Here is a 13725-nt window from a genome sequence, read left to right as displayed (position 1 = left end):
ACGACTTATTACCTAGACATCGCTAAAGTCGTAGTTGAGAACTTATTCCCGCACTTATCGCGTTCGGGCAAACGGGCCCAGGTGTCAACTTTGCAACGCTCAGGACCACGTCCTCGCCCACTGCACATCGGCAGTATCACCCGAGGAGAAGCGAAAGCGACTGCAGGCAAACAGGTGCTGTTTCAGGTGCGGAAAGCACAACCATTTCGCCAGACACTGCAGAACAGCCAACAGTCTTGTCTGCAGCCACTGTTCCCGTCGCCACCTCACGTCGCTGTGCGACATCCAGCTCCCTGCGGAAGGGTTTGGGCCCACCAGTCCAGAGTCGGAGCAAAGTCGCAGCAAAGGGGCAGCAATCAATAATGCCAGCGCGGTGACATCCGCGTCAACCAGCGGTGCAGGACCCATGTCGGTGCTTCTCCAGACAGGCCGTGCATGGCCCCTCGGCAAGAGTCACCAGCTGCTCGTTCGTTTTTTGTTGGACACCGGGACCCAGCGAACGTTCATTCGACGCGACGTGTCCCAAGCACTTTGTTGTCCGGTCAACGGTGTCGAACGTCTAACGCTTTCTACGTTCAGAGACACTCGCCCGAGAGCACCTGTTACGTGCAACAGAGTCTCTTTGACACTTAAAAGTCAGGACGATGGCCAGAACATCATAGTCGAGGCCCTGGAAGTTCCCAGCATCTGCACCTTCAGAAGCCCGCCCGTCAGCAAAGAAATCGTTCGTGCGATGGCCGATCAGGGTCAAGTTTCTGCGGATGCCCGACTTGCGCCCACATTTCGAGAGAACCAGGTCAGCGTGTTCATCGGTTCAGACGCGTATTGGAAGGTGGCAAAAGTAAACGTTTCGAGAATTTCCCCCACTCTGATGGCCGTGGAGACGGTTCTGGGCTGGACCGTTCAAGGTACTCAACTCGACAGCTCAAGCTTTTCGACCGCTCACTCGAGCGCACTCTTTCTGTCTCTTGGAGAATCGTCCACGGAAGACGCCGCAGTAGGCAATGATCGATCGTCCATGTGCCGCATGCAAGTCAGCGAAACTCGGGGCACTACGGAAAACTGCACGTTCAACGACCCCGCCGTCCAACCGTTCGAACTTCAGGATCGCAAAGAAAACCACCGGGATCAGGTGTTGCTCCGCAAGGAAGAGCCAAGAAGCGACGTCGCCAATCATCCGTCCTTTCAAAAGGTGAAACGTGATTTTAAAACGAAGAGAGGTGACCCCTGCCTGATGAAAGTGCTCGGAACGCAGTGGAAGGGCTCAGACAGCCTTGTTCTGAGGGAGGACAATATCATCACGTTTGTGTCGGAAGAGCCTGTGGCAAAGAGCGAAGCCATGCCCGCTGTTCCAAGCGCACTCCTGGCTAAGCAAAGGGAACACGTACCTCCAGCAGAAACTCTGCCTTCTAGAACTCTTGTTTACTGGCAGCGAGCTGCGCATACTGTGACAGCACCGTCAAGCCGCCAAGGGGTATCGTCTGTGGCACCGTCCGATATGGGAATACCTCCTGCTGCTTCGATTCACCCACGAGGTAACGGAACAGCCGCCAGCCAAGCTCGAAGTAGAGGACGTCGTGTTTCTAGAAGACAAGTCGATGCCTGCCGTCTAACAACTCGACCACCATCGTCACCGTTTTTCGGTCGCGACGGAGTTGTGCGACCATGCTCCTTCCGCCAGTGGATTTCCGTCCGCCTGTCATCGGGACTTAAGATAGGCGACAGGGTCCACAGATGTTATGGTGCAACAAGTCCCTGCTCAACTTGGGGGCCGCGGGAGTGTCTTAAATAAAAAGAACGAAGTGCGCCACGAGCGCAGCCAGCGGGAGCTGGCTCCACGAGCGCGGCTCTCGCGGCAGTCGGTCGTAGCCATCTTGTATAGCCGGACGTCTGGTCTCCTCGTTCCCTTTCGCTACAGCATCTTTAGCTCACTCTGCGGCTTCCTTGTCTCTTTCAGCGGCGTCTAGGCTGACTTCCCTTTCGGCGGCTCTAGCAGCCCGTTGCGATGCACGTTCGCTCTCTCTCCACGCCCTAAGCTCTTGTCCCGAGAGTCTCAGATGAGTCCCCAATGCCATTACTTTTTCGAGATCCATGCTGCTGCAGCTAACGTTACAAACGCACTCATGGTTCACTGACTCCTTTCAGCGGGTGTTAAGGATCCTGGCTGGCTCGCCACTTTTTGTAATGAATGGGTCAAGGATTGGCGTGAGAGACCCGAGTCAATGGCCAGTGCATGCACGGTTAAACGTTGCTTTTACATAATCGGCAAGCAGAAGCAGAGGATAGCGGAAGTAAGCTAGCCATGAAACTAAAGCTATAAGCGTTGAAAGGTAACAGGCTAACATAAAAATGTTCGCGATAAAGAAAAGGAAATGTCCTACAGAGGTTTGTCTGAAGCCCCTCGGGGTGCCGAAGTCACGACCAAGCTGGCTCGATAACTGGCTCTATGCCACGTCGCACCCAGGCACGGGACATCGGGCAGGCATCGTCGAAGCAGCGGCAGCGTAGCAGCGGGTGCGCACCGATGGTTGCACATCCGGGTGCACACGGACCCGATCTCTCTCGCCCAGTACGTCACCAACACCAAGCACGGGATCAGCGGCGGACGGCTCTCGGGAACAGCAGCGCTTGCGCTCCGGGTTTTCCCCCGAACTCAATCACAGGGCCGCGTTCTCCACCCCAGTGCCTGACAGGCTCCAAGCACGAGATCAGCGGCGGAGGGGTCTCGGGAAATGGAGCGGTTGCGCTCCGGGTTTTGCCGCGTTGCGCTCCAGGTTTTGCCCCGGTTTTGATCCCAGGGCCGCGCTCTCAAGCCCAGCGCGTCACAGGCGACCCCTGATCACCGGCTTGGTTTGGTTGGTTGGTTCCAAAAAAAAAAAAAAAAAGACTTGTACCCACTCAGGGGGATTGGCCAGGAAATTGGCACTAACTGAGAGAAGAGGAAAAACTGGAATTCGGATTAAAAGAAGAAAACTGAATAAATACAGGGAAAAGGTGAGTATAAACGGGAATAAAAAGATAATAAGTAAACTGCTAGAAAATGAGGTGCAGTAGCAGATAGAGCTCACCAACTACAAAATCAACACAAATGAATAAGGAAAGGATAGGCCGAAGGACAATCGTGGAAAGTACGTAAGAAAATTAAAGAAAGAAGGTTCAGCAGCGAAGTAGAGGCGGGATTTTCTGTATGCTCTGTCCTCAGCTGTGCGCTCGGCGTCCTCTTCCTCGTCGTCCAGCGGCACTTAATCAAAAAGCCTCGTTTGCGCCCGCTATTCGTAACTCCTGCAGGAGAGACCCAGCAAAACGGCATACTTCTCTTTATCTTTCCGTGCGCACCACTAAAGTGCGAGATTCTTACCAGGCAGCATTGTGCCACATATCATGCCTGTCCAGTTAAGGCCGCACGTACCGGGTTTTACGTGTGAAATAAATAGCCGCTCAAAATGACTACGGGGTAAACCGCCATCAGCTCCATCCGAACTCATTATCACACCGTCCTCAAAATCCTTTTGTTGCCCAGCCGTGTGATTTTTTTGGCTGTTGATGGCCTTTGCGGTGGCCTGTCTTCCGCGTAAGTTTATTGGCCTCATTTAGGCAGCCCAAAGTGGCGCATTAGAAGTATCACTGGAGTCGTTAAAGTTGCCCTGAACGCCTTGGCGACGCTTACCGTGGACGTGCCTTTGAAGGCTGTTGAAAAAGGTGACGCCTCGCCGCCCTTGTGCCCATCATCATGATCATGTGAGATTAAAGCACGCATCAGAATGGGTCACGGCGACTCGTCCCTTTGTCCACAAAGGCTTTGAGGCGGCTAGGCGCAGTTGCTCATGGTGTGCTTCGTGGCGCGGCCATAGCATTGTGATGAGGTGCTTTGTGCCCTCTGTACTAGATGAAGTGGCATTTTCACACCCAAGCTGCGTCACATAAATTTGGGATTAAAAGCTACGCTGCGGCGTCTGCACTGCGAAAATTTCGCTGTAGGATATAACCGCTTTGTTTTTTTTTCCTATCGGAATACATTTATGATTCTACAAAACATCACACTAATAGGCAATATTTTTTCGGTCTGTAATAAAACTTTAACCATGCAGTAGAACGCACAAAGCGCGACGTATAGAGGAAACCCAGAACGCCTTGCTCAAAGGAGCTGCCTGCTTGCTGATTCACCGAATGCGAGTCAAACAGCACGTAGTATCAGATAATGCCCCACTGAAATCTGGATATAGTAGGAAATGTCAGCGAACATTACGCTTAACAGGATGGAAGGTTGGGTGAGTTGGTGTTGATTCATCTTGAAAACAAGCGCGGAAAGACGTTGACTAAGGAAAGAAACAAACAGGATGACGACGGACACAGGACCAGCCGGTCGTCCTGTGTATATCTTTTCTTAGTCAACGTCTTTCCGGGCCTGTTTTCAAGATGAACATTACGCGTTAGTAGAATCTAGGTTGAATCTTACATTCAAGGTGATCTCTACTGGAATAAAGAGACAAATATTTCTTACTGCACACGACAAAAAATATGTCGTGGGATATTAGCGCAAATAAGCAACCGCCACGCATCGAATGAGCGAAAGATAGTGAGCTCCCGGCCAATGCCGTTCCGACACTGTCTGCATGAATTTCGGGAGGGTTCCGGCATTTTATGTGTACACTGGTTATAGCGTGGGCTACTCAAACCCAGAAATTGTGGTTTGTCTGTAGGCCGGTCTGTATGTCTGTCACTCGATTCAGCATCTCGTCCAAAGTGAAACAAGGTCCGCGCAATAGTTTCATATACTCACAGCCAAATCTAAACCTCTAAGTCCGGTTTATATGTTCATACTTGTTAACATTTTTCAAAAATAACAAGACATTAAGCAAATATAAGACAACAAATTAATACATAAGTATTATTTGCAGTGTTCTGTTATGAAAATCATACATGCTTTATTTTTGTGAAACATAATACTTCATCCACAACACAAAAAACTCACTCCGCCGTCACGTGCCGTCGCCGGCGCCACTAGAGATCCTGGCGGCATTTTAAGAAATCAAGCGGCAACAGATACAAAAGGTTCCACTAGAGTGTTTCCACCTTCTGCTTGCAATGCACGTGGACTATACTCCGTTTCATACATCAAGTGCAACGCTGTGAAGGCTACACAAGTAGTCCGCAAAGAACGGAGGTGTATCACTCCGCGCTGTTTTGTAGCCGAGTGGTCTAACGCGTCGCTCTGGAGAAAAGACGCTGAATTTTGAAGTACATGGGTTCGAAACCGCGTTCCGTCGTTTCTTTTTTTTTTATGACATCTTCTGCGAGTTCAATTGTAAATCTTATTTCGTTCCCAGTAACTTAAACACCACGCGCATGCGGAAATGAACTGCACGTATGGGTTCTGGATGCATACCGATGTTTGACCAGCAATTGCTATTTTGTCGCGATTCTATACCATTGTCAGCTACCTCATTGTGTCTAGCGAGAACTTTGTGTAAGAAAAACACGTTAATTCATTAATTATTTAGCACAGCTGCTCTAACCAGGGTGAATTACCAACAGGTGTTCACTTTCAGCTTTCGTTTTTGCCGTTGCCCTGACGATCCACTTCTTTATGGGCCTCTCTTAACACACTCAGCATGTTATTGATTATACCGTGCCGCCAGCAGAGCAGCGGGTTCAGTTTTTACCGAAACATTTGGGATCGACTTTGGCACTGCACTCTGGAGTAGCCCGAAGCTCTTGGTGCGAATAATGTATCATTTGTTATTCATGGGAAAGGACAGAAAGCAGATTTCTGTACCTTAGAATAGTGATTTCTGGCACAGAAACGCATAATATATATTTTAAATTTGTTATTCGCCCCTTTCCAGTCCGAATATATGCAACATTTTTGTGAATTCTTGTGCGTGATTTTGATTTATTTATTTCTTCACTGCAATATTTCACCCCGGAAGCAAGAGTTATATTTTCTTTTGTGATTGGAGAAAGAGCTCTTTAAGCTAGGCACTTATTCGCAAGACAATCATGGATAGGTGAATTGTTTTTACATACGGAACCCTGATATAGCCCGTTTTTCTGTGTCAAGGAAATGTCTATGGTATAGGTTAATGCTGTGACAAATAACAGTACTAGCTCATGAGTTGGAGATTTGTGGCCATACATAAATGCATACAGGGGCAATACGGATTGTGTGTCACACACAAATATTCCAAGAAGAGGCTGACTTTCGTGGTTTAATAAACAAACTTTATTTACAGAAGAGCACCTCTGGTCGATTTCCTGGTGGGTTCCGACTTCTTACTTTCCTTCCTTTCTCCCACCCAGTTTTTGCAGAGGTTATATGACTGCTCCAGCTGTATACACTTCACGACCGAACAGGACAGCACTACAATGTAGTGTCTTTCATAGCACGGGTCACTTGGTGACGTTAAACTCCACAAACAAAACCACACGACGAGGAAACACAGTTTGCTTTGTCGCGGTAACAAAGCCTTTTCGGGGAATCGGCGCAGCATGAAGAAGCGCGAACAGGCTGGATAGGAAGGTGTCCACGCTCCAGCTCTACCAGTTGACCCTCGTGAACAAAGCCGCCACTACTGACAGGGCACAGATTGCTGGGAAGTTCATCAACGATTCCCCCCTGCCCTGCCTTGGAATTCCTTGATCGCCCGCAGGTACCTGCGGCGCCAGACAATGATGCCAAGATTCCGTATTCTCCTATCATAGGTGAAGCCCATGTCCTTCATTAACCTCCACGAGGTGGTTTTCGTGAAGTTCGGCAAGTCGTCGTCTTCGTGGACAGCCTTTCGCACACTGTCCAGTGTCGGGATTTCCCTCTTGGCCTACATGCTCTTCACATTCAGACGTATGGCATGGACTGTGAAGCTGTCATGCTTGATGGTCCGCGTGCTTGATATCGTCACGTCGCGAGGTCTTCTCTTTGGAGACACCAAATTCCCACGCAGACACTCCGCCTTCAATTTCGCCACGGTACGGTGAAATACTCCGGTGTCCTCGCTCACAACACTCAGTACTTCCTGCACAGATTTCACCGGGAAACGCACCCTGGTATGGGCGCACACATTTGCAATTACTTGCTTGGCGTTCTTTGACAACTTTGATGCGCAAACCCTCGAAAAAATACGTACAGGAGACGTGGTCGAAGCCCGAGAGCTGGACGCCATTTTTTCAACGCTGCCTCAAAGAGTAAACAAAAAACGGCGTTCAAGGTTACTCGGAGATGGAAAACCTGATACGAAAGCGACAAACATAAAAAACAAACTCGCATATTTCGATCGTTTGTCCGGCAACACGGGCGTTTTTTGTCAAGCTGATGATAAATATTTATGCTTTAAGGTTGCCGGCGAAGCATTTATTGTATCTGGCGCACCGCAAGCAACCCACTACTTTTGGTCGCGGAAGCACACAGCGCAAACAAGAGCGCTAGCTTTGACAGCGTTGCACCTGATGTATGAAACGGAGTATAGGGAAACGCGGTTCTATAAATATTGACGTAGGGTGGCTCGATTCACGCGCTTCTCCGCCGTACGGCTGCGCTGGCATCGGGGCACCCGGCCTGGAGGAGTGGAACGCGCTAAATGTAAATCCAATTGAGCAAACATTTAGCGTGCTTGCCTTGGGAGGCGCGCGACGGAAGAGGAACAGCATGAAAGGTGAGCGGCAAAGCGAAGAGAGGTATTTACGTGGAAAATATCGACAGACTATCGTCTTTTGTCGACACTTGCAACAAAAGGAGCAGATACGCGGCCAAAAAATTTCTCTCGAAGTAGATGCTAAGCGTCCGATACGTTGTGGTGGATGGTTTTTTCAATCACGCAGGCGCAGCGTCGAACTGTTAACGTTGTTACTGCTTGGTTTGGCGCCCATTAAAATGCAAGAAGGGCTATTGTGAAGCTCACGTCGTCTTCACACGACCATTCGTACTTTAAAACATCTCAGCCAAGAAGTTACTTATTCAAGCCGTCTTAAAGAAGTCTTGCAGCTGTACCAACGGGGCACTTATAGCTGGATAATTTGGAACTAGTACGTGACTTACAAAGAAGGGTGTCAGACAAGGGGACGCAATATCTCTGCAATTATTTACTGCCTGTCGGGACCATGTATCCGAAAAGATTAAGGGGAGGAAGAGTGGGTTGCGATTAACGGTAAATATCTGAGCAACCTAAGTTTTGCAGTCATTGTTTTGTTCAGTCAAAGTAGTCGCCAATTGCAGACCATTCTTCGCTGACGGCGCTCCGAAAGTTTGTTTGCAGGAACCAAAATAAACACGAAAAAGTCAAAGCTTGTGCTCAGTAAGCACTTTTGAATAGGTAACGACATCTTGGAAAATTATGTTATTACATATATCTTGGGCAAGTCCTAACTGCTGATTCCAAGCATGACATAAATTAATCGCGGAAAAAGAATGGGGTGGCCTGCTTTTTTGAGGAATTATGATATTTTCATAGAATAGAATAAAATGCATTATTTCGCATCACAAGTTGCATGATGTTGGTTGGGGGCCTGGGGAAAAAGCTGAGGAAAAACAAACGAAAATTCCATTTAGTTCTGGTCATCTAATGTACACATTAAAAAACACAAAAAAATTGAGGACAGAACCCGCACCAACTAAGGTATCGCACGTGTAAAACCAATTCAAAATAAATAAAATAGGCATAGGCCAAAAACACTTTTAGAAAAAAATCCAATTCTACCTTGATAACAAATAAAAAAAATCATACTCCACATGCAAAGGCGCTACTGGCTACATCCACACTAAAATAATGATATAGATCAAAGCTAATTTATAAAATCTAACAATACGAAATCTAAGATGCGAAAAAAATCGGAGGGCATTATGAAATGAGAACGCACAAAAATACATGCCAAACAGTACACTAACAATTTCATTACAGCGAGTTCTGGAACTATGCAAAATTCGCTGGTGCATCCATGACCCTTTTCTCACCACATGCAGACCCATGGACACAACAACCACACTAAAACGGATCAATCAGAAATAAACCAGCTAGAAGAGACACAAAACCACATAGTTCAAATAGTACTCGGTCGGAAAGTAAACACTGTCGTGCACTAAACTTTCCACAGTCTTTCACATTGTGCAGTCATTCACTTTAAATACACTTCACTGCACTACCATGCGTGCATCAATATGTTCCAAAACTAGAGTTCATCATTCACAAAACTGCACTTAAATGACGTGGAAGCCACTACTAACGCTTATATGGTCGGTGGCAAAGTCTCCTCAAATCACCGCACTGCTGTATTACACTGCACAACACATCACCACACAAGCCACATGACCACGTATGAATTCGTCTCTTGATGAAGTTGGCTTTCAGGAAGACAGGCGAGGCAGTCAAACTTCCGGTACAGACCTAGCCATCCGTAAGTATTTTAATTGCAGCGTTGTCTTCAAGTAATGATCTCAGGAGTGGTGGTTCAAGGGGATGTCTTGTGAGCCTCTGCAGTTTGTGGATGTAGGGTCTTGTTTTAACGCAGTTTGATAAGTAATGAGCCACAGATGAAGCACCGTGTCCACAAGAACACTGGTAATTGTTTGTTCTGTTGGGAGCTATACAGCGCTTTGAAAACATGGGGCATCCACTCTTATACAATAAAATACACTCACAGCTTGACGGAGCCACAGGCCTTCAGGTTGACAGGTGTAGAACACATTGAAAACATGTGCAAGCAAATCTCATGCTGTAAAAAACATTCATCAACACTACAGTTACAAAAATAATATAGCAATGACACACAGTGAACTTGCCGAGCAAGATCTCTAAAAATAACTCAAAAATACAACGCACGCTTTAAAAAAGGGATTACAATCACCAGGTGTTGTGTATATTGTAAAATCTATCACAAGCATACGAAAAGATAGAGATAGCAATTGATTTGCATAGCATGTGCAGAGAAGTGACTGCGCAATTGTTTTATTTAAAGAATTTTAGTTTTGGGATTCCTATAAAAAGAAGAATAAATGGAAGAAATGAAATAGAGTGGAGGAGCAACTTCATACAATTACACGGTAATTTGTGACTTAAACAAAATGAATGTTCTTTTTTAAAACTTGACCTTTCATTAGGCTGGTAGATATTTTACTGCAGACATTAAGGTTGATCTTATCAGACAGTTTATTTAGGACTAATATAGTTTGATGCACAACACTCGTTTTACAAAATTGTTCTGGTTCTGGGAGTACGCAGATTTGAATGCCGTAAGGAATAGTGCGTTCTGTCGGTATCGTTGTATTTAAGCTGTGCCTCATTTTTGATGGATAGTTTTCAGCTACCTGAAGTAATAAGCGTAAACAACCTCTGCTACTCAAAACGCAGGTATATATAACCAATGCACTGCTCACCTAATCATTTACGCGGCCGAAACTTGGGTCTCACTAAAGACTTTAAATAAAACTCAGAGTGACCAAACGAGATATGGAAAGAAGAATGGAAGAAAGAAATAGAAGAAGAAAGACTAAAAGAAGAAAGTCACGCTTAGGAATAAGAAAACAGCAGCTTGGATTAGGCAACAATATGGTGTCGAAGACTTTTTAGCTGAACTTGGGCAAAGAAAATGGGCACAAGCGGGTCATTTAATGTGCATGAGATTAAACAGGGGAACCATCCATTTAACGGAGTGGCTGCCAATATAGTGTAAACGATATAGGACTACCGAAAAGCGAAAACGCCCGTGAGTTCGAGATTCGGGCGCACGTTGAATATCCCCAGGTGGTCAAAATTAATCCGGTGCCTTCCACTACGGCGCGCCTCATCACCTGTGTAGCGTCCGCGCATTGAATCCTCCAATCAAACAGTCCATCAAGCAATCTATCAGTCAAGTCTTGATGTGTGAATTCAACCCCACTCCACGCGCAGACGTACTTAGAAAAAGCAACAAAGAACATGCCACGCCGCAGGTGAGACCGTGGAACGCTACACCACTACCACAACCGCAAACGCAGTGGCGGAATGAAGATAAAAAACTGTAGCTGTGTAGCTTCAGCCCATTAAACGTCATATTTACTCACGAGTCGATGGACGGATGAACTACGGACATTTAGTGGGAAATACGTGGCTGAGGATCTTGGGGACAGGCCTTCGTCCTGGGGCACAACCAGGCTGACGATAATAATGACGATACAGCGTCTATCCCCGTACTTATGAGAAGGTAGTTCGGTACTGCTATGACCATTACTTAAACGTGTACCTAGGCTCTTTGTTGCATGCAAACCTATCTGATGTTTGTAAAACAGGATTGATTGCACTGTGATGGTGTATAGCAAAAGTGGCAGCATGAATTGTCCGTATATTATGACGTAGCCAAGATTAACGCAGATTCTCCGAAAAACAAATTTCACCATAGCGAACGTGTGATCCTACAAGAGCTCAAACATTAGAAAAGCGGTGACCAAGAAGTCAGCAGCGTGACGGGCACGGATGAGCATCGGCGAAATGAATACCGCGTTGTCTAACGTGCGAGTACTTTTCTTTCGGCGTGATTGTTTGTAGAACCGTGGAATTGCATTGAGAGTACTGGATATCAAAGAAGATTATTCCAGCCTAGTGACAACGGAGCGAAACACTCTCCCTATCAAGTCAGATAGGCCATGCGGCATAAAAATAAAGAGAATTAAACATGAGCTTCGCTTGGAACACCGGTAACACAGCCTGGCGTGACGGAACCCTGCAAACCTAACGCATAAGTAAACATACATAATGCATGGCTCGCGGCAGTACCCTCCCCCCCCCCCACCCATTAATTCACACGTTAATTCACTCAGTGACCCACCTTAATTTACTTTGATTCAAGTTATCTGACTCTGATTCCACTTAATTCGCATTGATTTCTCTCCATCTGCTTTGTCTTCGTGATTCACTTCGGTCCTTCCCAATTTAGTTGGGTTCATGTTAATTCATTTTATCCAACTTAATTCACTACTTTATTCACTATTAGTTGCGTTGAATATTCACAATTTAATTCTCGTCGTATTCATTTTAAATACGTTTGGTTTCATCTTAGCACAAATTGACATCTGCGAGTTAAGTTTTATTCATCTTTATTCACTTGAAGTTACCTTGATTCACTCGTAAATCCACCTAATTTTATCCCTTCGTAACTTGCACTCATTTTTGTTATTTCCCGTGTCTGCTTAATTCACTTTTGTTCCGGTTATTTACCTTTAATGTCTCTTAATTCACTAAAATTATTCCTAATTCGTTTTTTCATCCTCCTTAATTCGCAGTGTCATCGCCTAATTCTAAATCTTTATCTGGGGCGGTATTCTCGTAACTGTCCCTTTTGAAAACGTCCCTTTTGCGCCCCTTCCTCGTGACGTACTTCCGGTTAAGCAATGAGCCTTGGCAGTAGGTTTGCCGCGCTTGCGTTACGTCACTTCCGGTTGTTTGCTTTTAGCCAATCAGGGCTTGCCAAAAGGGACACTTTTGAAAGGGACGCAAAAGGGACAAAACTCGAGAATACCGCTGCTGGTTCGCTCTAACTGCCTCTAATTCCGTGGGGGCGTCCAGGGGCTTTTTTATAAGACGCCTGATGACTGGCGGTTTCTGCTCAAGGGCTGTGAAGGTCGACGGAATGTTTAGACACATAAACTTTCTCTTTATCTCAGTTACATTGATCACATTGATGCATTTTATCATATAATAAAGTTATCAATATAACAACGTTGTGCTCTTGCAGCTCTTTAACCTCTCTTTTTTTTCCCTGCCTCGTCCCTGCTGATTGTGTTGTGGGGGGTGGGAGCTCCGTCAAGCCGCGAGTACAGCGGCTTTTTTTCCCGCCTCCTCAGCCATTGTACTTGACTGAAATAAAGAACTTCAACTTCAACTTCAACTATGCGAGATACGCAACATCATCCTGCACGACCCTCCGCTCACTCTCCGTTAATTGCGCCCATTGACCTCAAAGCATGACCACTTGAACGATAGAAGATCCAACCGTCTAGGAGATCCAACCGTCGCCGCTGTCGACACCATACCAAACCGGCGCATAAACTCGCACCACGCAACGCGCCATTACACGCAGCAGTTTGGCAGAACCATGATGCGGCAGTTTCTTCCGAGCGCAGACTCACGACAGGAACAGTGACGCAGCAGCGACGCGCGCCGAGTGGCGCCCGCTCTACACGCGCCTCACAAGCGGTCCCGCCAACAGCGCTCCCGGCGGCCAAAGCATCCTCTGTAACAGCGGCGGCCAAAACCGCCGACAAAGACAAGCTGATCATGTCAGGGTGGCCGCGCACGCTCACATGCACGCTATCTCGAACCCGATGTCGCACCGGTGCCACCGATAGGCGTCGCCGGTGCAGCCCGCGGCACGCCGCTCGAGTGTTATCAGCATCGGAAACCAGGCCGCTCACGCAGCGGCGCTGGAGAGTCTTAACATTACCCCTCCGCTCGTTTATACCTAGGCTACTTCGCCTGCCCTACTCATCCAGCGACTCAAGAAGCGCAAGAAATGTCGGTACAAACAAGTGACACCATCTGGTTATCTCGCTAACATGCCCTAATTAACAAGAGCCAAAGAAGTATTCATCAACAAGCTTTGCGTCAATGCAGGTTACACCCCACATATCATTCAGAAGTGGACAAAGTGTCCCACAACACACTCACCCCCCCCCCCATTGTCCCTACTGTAACACGAACACCAAAGCAGACCTTCACCACATTATATGTGTATTACCATTCTTCCATGCACATCGTTCGGACA

General features: G+C 47.0%; 1 protein-coding gene across 1 annotated transcript in view; it reads left to right on the top strand.

The window, feature by feature from the left end:
• Positions 1 to 2839, top strand: part of LOC144161520 (uncharacterized) — a 68091-nt gene extending 65252 nt beyond the window's left edge. Inside the window, exon 3 of the mRNA XM_077692180.1 lies at positions 2799 to 2839. Within this exon, the coding sequence (XP_077548306.1) occupies positions 2799 to 2839 (41 nt within the window). The remainder of the gene's footprint in view (positions 1 to 2798) is intronic.
• Positions 2840 to 13725: the final 10886 nt, after the last annotated feature.

The sequence above is a fragment of the Haemaphysalis longicornis genome, unplaced genomic scaffold, assembly GCF_048455015.1.
Source record: "Haemaphysalis longicornis isolate Haplotype H1 unplaced genomic scaffold, Haemaphysalis longicornis Haplotype H1 scaffold_12, whole genome shotgun sequence".
In the NCBI taxonomy this organism is placed as follows: Eukaryota; Metazoa; Arthropoda; class Arachnida; order Ixodida; family Ixodidae; genus Haemaphysalis; species Haemaphysalis longicornis.
Note: the sequence above shows the minus strand (reverse complement) of the source record. Positions and strands in the feature narration are given on the sequence as shown.